The sequence below is a fragment of the Geospiza fortis genome, unplaced genomic scaffold (assembly GCF_000277835.1).
Source record: "Geospiza fortis unplaced genomic scaffold, GeoFor_1.0 scaffold112, whole genome shotgun sequence".
Classification (NCBI taxonomy): Eukaryota; Metazoa; Chordata; class Aves; order Passeriformes; family Thraupidae; genus Geospiza; species Geospiza fortis.
This window is the reverse complement of record NW_005054298.1, coordinates 20,212,469-20,220,600: the sequence shown is the minus strand read 5'-3', so window position 1 is coordinate 20,220,600 and position 8,132 is coordinate 20,212,469. Positions and strand designations below refer to the sequence as shown.

Genomic DNA, 8,132 nt, shown 5'->3' with positions numbered 1-8,132 from the left:
TGTTCTGGAGCTCAGCTCCACCATTATACCCAGCTGATGAATTCAGAGCAGATCTGTTGGGGTTTTCCTGCAGGGGCCCTGAGAGGACACATTGCTAGGACAGGCATGCACATCCTGCAAAGGTACAGGAGCGTTTCCCTGCAAAGGGACTCTGATCAGTGGCATGGCCTCCTATCAGCCCCACTTTCTCCCCAGCTAATATTGTTGATCTACTATAAACCAAAGGCTGCTGTGTACAGGTTATGTCTTAAGGGCCCTTGAACTTTGAGTCTACAGAATCAAGCAGTCCCTGAAATCTCAGAGTCCTGACACTTGGTGTTCTCCTGGCATAGACTTGTTCACTCTGATGGGCTGTGCTGCCCTTATACTCTGATAATGGACTATCACCTAAATTTCTATTTTCAGGGGGTGCGGGTATGAATTAGAAGAACAGTTTAAATCAAATGCGCTCTGTCAGGAAACATACATTTGGAGGAAGGGGTTAAATTCTGGATGATGCAAACTTTCTCAGCTCTCCCATGGCAATCAGAGCAGTTTGGAAAATGTTATCTTCTGAAAAATCAGAAGCCCTGGAACACCAGGTTTTCTCTTTAGCAGAGAATGGCTGTCCATGCAGCAGAGCATCTGTGCTCTTCAGTCTCCCCTGCTGTAAAATTTCCTGCCTGCAGTGAAGGAAAGAAAATTGGCTTCGGAACAGGGCTGCTGCTTTACTTGGGTCTTGTGTTTGCAGAATGCAACTGGTTTAATTACACCTAAGACTGTTCTAAATGCTAGAAAAGCTGTCTGTGTTCGCACCAACATACGATCTTTCCATTTACCCAGCTGGATGCTGTTACAAGTTTCCTGTTCATTACCTGTTTGTTTTGGCAGGACTGTTCAAGGGTGACAAAAGCAGAAATCAGTGGCTAAATACAGGAAAAACATCTCTTGTTGATGCTCTGGCTTTAGAGACAGAGCTTTTTCTACATGCAGGAATTTCAGGGTTCAGACTTAAAAAGTTAAGTTCCAGTGATAGAGAACAGAGTGAGTGAAGCTCTTGTCTTACAAAGAGTCTAATGGGAAAGATGAAGGACTCGTTGGAAGCCAAAAGAAGGGAAAAGAAAAGTGGAGGAGGAAAGGAATGTGAAGAACATGATGCTGTCAGAAACAATTTGAGAATAGCTGGGAGGTTTAGGGATGCCTGTGTGAATAGTCAAGTGATGGCAAGACAGGGGAGCTGCTGGGGCAAAAACTTCTGTAACAGCAATGGACCAAATGAGTCCTTGTGTCACCATGTTTCTAGAAGTGTGTGGGCCTCTACAAAGCCTGAGAAAGCCACTGTGGAACCAAGGAGATGTAGGAGAAAGTCCATCCAAAAAGCCCTGCGTCCTGTTGGGTGCAGACACCAGCCCCTGACCTTAGGGAGGCTGCTCGAGCAGTGTGTGTTGAAGGCAATGGCAGCCCAAGCCACAGACACTGCTTTGGGACTGGGACATGTGGCCTGTCTCCCTAGAGCAGGAGCCCACCCTCTGTGCTTGTAGCTAACACCCAGGAGATCCAGCAGATCTCTCCCCAGTCCCCAGCCTGGAAGGTGTGATTCAGCATTACCTTGTCCTTACCCCTCTGCTGCTACAGCACTGCCAGCTGGGCAAAGCTGGTTCTCAGTGCCAAGGGAGAATGTACATCCATGGTGTGGAGACCGCGAGGGTGGGGATGGGCATCCTGAGGGCAGATAAGCAAACACTGGGCATTTAAGCAGTGGCCCTGTTAGCACTAGCAAACCACCAAAGGCTCCTATGAGAAAGGCTATCACAGAAGGAGAGGAAGCTCTTGGGAGTTTATTTTGTAAAATGGGAATAAACCCAGGGATGAACAGACACACCAGGGCAGAGATGGGGAGTTATGCTGGCACTCTAGGGGAGCCATCCTCAGCTCCTGCACTAGCACAGGCAGCCACAGCAACCCTCAGGAAGGGGTTTCCCTCTGCCATCAATGTATCCCTGCCACAAGTTCCTCTTCCCTGTTGACCCCTGCGACAGGAACCTCTTTTCTCCCAGTATGTGAGATTAACAACAAAGATCGTCTATATATACACAGAGAAGAGGATAGTCAGTCTGTCCCTTCTTCTGTGAAGATTTGCTCTGAAGAGTGATTCCACGCTGGCCCCTTGCCATGTAGAGCCCTGTTTCCAGTCCCATGGCTGTGAATTTGGTGGGACAGAAATATTACACTACTGATAACCCAGAGGGTCAAGGTAAGCCATGCTGCTGTGTGCAAAATGGGTGTCAATGAGTTTGCAGCCAAGATTTCTGTCTTCTCTTGCCTTTCTTGCTCCCAAAGATCCTAAAATGTTTCTTAGAGGAAAGACTGAGGCTGTGTACCTCACTCAGCATGGGATTGCCTACCAGTCCCAAAACTTCACCTGTTGCAAGAAAAACTGCATATTAGCAAATAAAAAAATGAAGTGTTCAAATCCTACATTCATGAGTATTTTTACCCAGAAGACATCCATCCTGTCTAGTACAAATTCCTTGTTGTTTTCACTCTGCTTTGTGTTTATTGTCATTGCAGCTGAGCCTTTCTGTAATTCATCCCAGAACATTCAGAAAGCTTCAGGACCCTGGGCTCCAAAAGGAGAGACAAAGACTCACCTCTGGTCCTGAGCAGCATCTGCAGAGGCTTAGGGATGTGCAGGCACAGGTACCTCACTGAGTCCCATTTTGTATCTTAGTCTATGTGACCCAAGGGGTTCAGTCCCGCCCTGTTACTCCGTGGCTCTCAGGCTCTGGGACTGCATTCTGCTGGATGAGTTTCTGCTCTGGTCCCAGCTGGCTCAGGTCCAAGCAGAAGTAGGAGGACCCACTGTCGAGTAAAAAGTGCTCTTGATGTGATTGATGACCCCTAATAGAGCCAGCCCTGTCACCCCCTAGCAGCCCCACTCCAAGCAAGCATCACAGGGTACCCACTGCTGCCTCTCACATGGGAGCAGAGAGACTTGCCAATCAATCCCTGGAAGGTGGCTGCAGCCAACAGAGCTCTGGCCCGGCTTGCCTTGCATCTTTTAAAAGCAGAGGTATGTTGTTCATCAGTGTATAACACCACATGACACCCAGGCACCACCACAGCCCTCACTGCCCTGGCAGCACCAGCCCCTGTGTGCTGCCCACCCAGCTCCAGCCTGTGTTCCCAGGCAGGTCTGCAGAGCAGTGCTGGACACCTGGGCTGCCCACCGTGCAGCACACTGTGCCTTTGCCAGGCTGCCATGGTGTGTGGCACTGGGCACGCACGGCAGGCTGGCATGTAGAAGGATGGCATTACAACCTGCAGCTCCTTTCCTCTCTCCTCAGCTGACAGCTATCAGCAGGGCACCCCCCCAGTGGTAGACCAGCAGCCCCATCCCCTTTACCCTGTTTTTTCCTCTGGTCAAGTGGTCCTTTTAGTGCCTGGACATCCCTGCAGGTTGTTTCAAAGGGCTTCCCATGGGGCTGGAGGGGTGCAGACACCCCAGAGGTGGATCCTGCCTTCAGACTTTTTGCCATGGAGCCCAAAAGACCCAGCTGGCCCTCAAGAAAGTCAGGGGACTTCTAGTTGATGCTGGTGGGCTCTCTCTTTCTTAGCCAGCCTCCTCCCTGCCTGCCCTTGCCTCCTGGGTGTGCAGCCAGCTGCATCCTCTTCACCTTTGGCCAAGGCTGCCTGCAGCCCCAGATGACCCTGGTGTGGTCTCCTAGTGGAAGCCATGGGGGTGCCCTGAGTCCTTCCCTGGCCTGCCCATGGAGCAGGGCTGGGAGCCTGCAGTGTCTGCTCAGGAAGCACTCGCTAATGGAGCAGGAGGCATTTGGCTTTGTTTTTCCAGCCAAACACAAGTGGCACCTACAAAACTGTGGCATCCCTGGAAGCCCCTGGCTGTGCCTGTCTAGGTTCCCCTGCCCTGGTGCTGCTAACCAGGCCATGCACAGTGGGACACTGATGGGCCCCCCTCAAAAAGAAACAGGATGCAAAAGAGTGGCTCAGCCCTGCACTCACTGCATGGAGATAACACAAAGCCTCAACTCCTTTTTGCACTGGGGAAACTGTTGGAATGCCATTAAATGGTGGGTTACTGTAAAGGCCAAACCAGAAAGTGGAGACCCAAACCCCACTGATCTGAACAGAGTAACTTGCATGGCCTCATTGAAGCTCTGTGCACCCCTGACGCCTCTCAACCAGTGCTCTCAGCAGCTGCCTATCCCAAATAGTGCAACATCACTGCCAGCATTTAGAGGGCCTGGCTCACTGACCCTTTTATGGGTCTGGAGCAGAGAATGAGAGGAAGGGGTGTTGTGCCTCCTATTTGTAAAGAAAGGCAAAGGTAAGATCAGCCCCAAGCCTGGCCTTGGCTGACTAGTTGTGTTTTAAATAGGTGACTGGAGTTCATCACATCAGATGCTCTTCCAAGGATCTGAGCTCCCGATGAGTGTAAAAGGGGGTTGTTTATAATTTATAGGTTTTGAATGATGGGCCAAGAAAAAGTCTGGCTTGTGCCAAAGTGTATCTCTCCTCTAGATTGCTGATGCTTGTACAAACATTGTAAAAATGCCAGCAATCTTGCTAAAGTTACATTACTTCTAATAATTAGGTTATCATCATGGACTTCAATTGCATTACAAAGAAGACACCTCTGCCAGAGTCACAGAGAAGAAAGTGAGTTTATTTACAAGAAGATTCTCCCTCACACAAGCTCCTCCTCCTCCCCTCCTGGAAACCATGGCTGCTGTCTTCCGGCAACATGAAAGTAATTCAGGGCAGTGGGCCTCAGTAACACCGTGGTTGTGGTCAGGGCTCCTCTGAACTGCCTTCCTTCCCCAGATCTCTAAACAGCCTTTTCTTTCTTACCAGATTTAATGAAGGACTAATAGTGTAAGTCGGGGCAGACACTGTTTGACTAACAGCCTACAGAGCACAAAGCAAAGGGGAGAAGGACACTGGGTGTCCTGCAGAAATGGTGGTGCCTTGCTGTTTCACAGATAGAAGCACGTGATGCAAAATATATCGTGTTTCAAGAACACACGAAAACCTACATGGAGAATTTTGTTTGTGGACACACTGATTGCAGAAAGTTTTGGAGAGACAAACACATGTATATATTTATGGCATATTACAGAAGTATAAATCACAAGTGGTGTCTAGCATTTCTTTTTGTGTTGTTTGTATGTTTTATTTACTCCTGGGTGGTGCTTCTAAGAAACAATTTGTGTGAAAATTTCCATAGGATACAATGGAATTGTAAGCCCTAACAATTTTAGGGCTTAAAAGGGTTAAAATATGTCTCCAAACAAAGAAGTTTATTCTGTTCTGTTTTGTTTACAGATCTGTAACACATATATCCAAATTTGCTTGGTTAAAAGTGGAATTTAACAAAAGTTACACTTTTCACTGTAGCACAGCATTGTTGAAATCTCACAGAGGGGAAAACAAAACGCTAAGTAATATTTTGAATCATTAGTGCTCAGCTGAACAAAAATACCAAATGGCGAGGAAGAAAGCAGGGATGGGAAAGAAAAGAAGAATAAACAAAAGAAAACTTGTCTGTATTGACCAGGATGGGAGGTGGCAAAATATTTCTCACAATAGGAATGCCAGGTCTGTCATTAGAGGATGGAGTAGGAGCTGCAGTGTTTGTCAAACTGGAAAGCAATGCATCAGACGCTTTGGTGGGGAATACAGAAGTTTGGATTAATATTTAACTCGACACTTTTAGAAAGAGACAAGAACAGTCTTCTCAGAGCAATATGTACTGTCAGGAAGAGACTTTAATCACAGCGTTTACAAAAGAAGTATCTCTGTAAATCCAGCGAGTTCCATACAGCCGTGTAACTAGAGAGGAGGAAACACGAGGGTTCAGAGCACCGTTCCCTTTCTTTTTCCTATTTTTTTATCTTCTCGTTACTTTAATTTTTTTCTTCCCCGTGTTAACTGTCCTGTTTGTGTCAGGGGGAGGTGGCGGTGCCCCCTGCCGCGGTCAGGCCGGGTGGGACTGTCCTTGCCGGGCACCGGGGGAGCGCGGCGGCACCGCCCAGCCCCTGCCCGCGCCCCGTCTCAGCGTCTCCCTTCGGCTGTGTGTATCTGATTGTCAATTTTCTTTCAAAGTTTATATTTATGAAAAAAAAATACACAAGAGGAAAAGCTCGGCCTTCCAAAGATGTCTAAAAATTGATTTATGGTTAGTAAAAGACAACAGTATAAAAATAACAAAGGAGGTGGCAGCTGCTGCACGGATTGCTATGGAGACCCTAATGAAATTAGCACTATCAGAGGGTTTCTAATTTTTTTGCCTTCTAAGCTTCTAATTTCTTTTCTATTTTGGATAGCCAGAGTGTAATTTTAAAAAAAGAAAAACAAAAAAAAAAAAAAAGAAAAGAAAACAGCCCACAGAAATAATATGCGCGATACATACCCAGCCAATAAATAAATGTTAACCTCACCGAGGTTTTTATATGCAGGATTTGATCTGAAACAAGATGGCCAAGAGCCCCTCTTTGTAGATCGCCTCCTCAAAGCGGCTGTGCCTCCATCTAAAGGTGGCTTCACGCGGCCGAGCCAGCTGCCGGCCAAGCCACCGAGGCGCTCGAGTGGGGCCAGCCGATTAGAAATAAATACTTTAAAAATACTTTCAATATTTTTTTAAAGTGTAACGGCTCTTTGTGTGATGCCACAGTTTGTTTTACTCTATTAATGATTTACGACTTGCTGTCTTAATTAATCCTTACATAAACTACAAACACCAGCCACTGTTACAACTGTTCAAGACTACTCTCTCAACTAGCTCAGACCGATTATACTAAATAGGTGAAATGTAAGTCACCACGGACCTGAATCCCTCTCCCGAAGTATTGGTGAAGAAACTCTACAAATACCCACATAAATACATTAAGACGAGGATAAATAATCAGTGATACAAAAAATGTCTCGCTTAAAATAATAAATACATATCATTTAGTCCAATGCGATCCTTACGTTACGGAAGAACTCATAAATTAACTTCTCTGAAATAAGCTTACGCGCGGGCGAGTTCCGACGGCTCACGACTGGTCTAAAACACCTCAGCATGACGCGCTGCTAACACTACAGCATCTCTAAGACTTACCTTCAAGTACATCATTACCAGCTTATCAGTCCCTCGGTTGGCAGTATATTGCACTGTCATGCTTAAAACAGCTCTAAGAGAAAGGCTCCTGCTCACGGACCTACTCGGGGCTGCGGAAGAAAGAAGGGAGCTGCTAAGGGAGACAAATCCACTAATACTGTTGGCACTCGAGAGCACAGTAACACTGTCCCGTCAGAAAAGTGAGGTAATGGAGAGGGGAGCGGGGCCCGCTGGCCGCCGCCCCGCTACAGATGCGTGAGCTTGGGCGCCTCCTGCATCCGTCCCTGAGAGGTGTGGTGAGAGGAAAGGTCCGTGTAGGTAGGGTGGGGGTCGCAAGGTCCGTGGTGGTGGCCGCCGGGGATCTGGGCGGCGCAGCTGTAGTCCACGCTGGCGGAGGAGGGATGCTGCAGGTGCCCCAGATTGAACATGGGGCCCGAGGCCGGCATGGAGTCCACGAAGTTGCCCCCCACGTAGACGGGGCTGCCCTGCAGGCTGGGGTTGGCGAAGCCGCCGCCGCCGCTCTGCATGGGGGGGGGGTCGTACTCTGGGGCTGTGGACGCCGGGGAGCTGGCTGGAGTAGCCGACGTGGTTTGGGCCGCTTAGAGGGGGGCTGCGGTCCGGGGACTGTCCGACGGGGGAGTGCATGATGCCTTTGGCTTTTTGGTCCTTTTTGTACTTCATCCGGCGGTTCTGGAACCAGATCTTGATCTGCCGTTCGGTCAGGTTCAGGAGGTTGGCCATCTCCACGCGGCGAGGCCGGCACAGGTAGCGATTGAAGTGGAACTCCTTCTCCAGCTCCACCAGCTGCGCGCTGGTGTAGGCTGTTCGCACCCTCTTGGAGGCCGGCCCGGGGGGACTCTTGTCCTCGCAGCTCTCTCCTGCGGGGAGAGGCGCAAAAGAGACATTGGTTGCCCCCACGAAAGACAGCCCCCCCTTCCTCCCGGGGTCCCTCGGAAACCCGCGATACCCTCTCGCTCTGTCGGCGCCCGGGGAGGGGGTGCAGAGGGCCCGGGGGCGGCCCCCCCCCCCC

General features: G+C 49.2%; 2 protein-coding genes across 2 annotated transcripts in view; both read right to left on the bottom strand.

Moving 5' to 3' along the window:
• The window catches only part of MTX2 (metaxin 2), a 51,914-nt gene extending 44,849 nt beyond the window's left edge, over nt 1–7,065 (bottom strand). The window contains exon 1 of the mRNA XM_031058486.1: nt 7,017–7,065. Coding sequence (XP_030914346.1) covers nt 7,017–7,065 — 49 coding nt within the window. The remainder of the gene's footprint in view (nt 1–7,016) is intronic.
• Nucleotides 5,280–8,132, bottom strand: part of HOXD3 (homeobox D3) — a 30,219-nt gene continuing 27,366 nt past the window's right edge. Inside the window, 2 exon segments of the mRNA XM_005416102.3 lie at nt 5,280–7,650; nt 7,652–8,078. Of these exon segments, the coding sequence (XP_005416159.3) occupies nt 7,348–7,650; nt 7,652–8,078 (730 nt within the window). The 3' untranslated portion in view covers nt 5,280–7,347.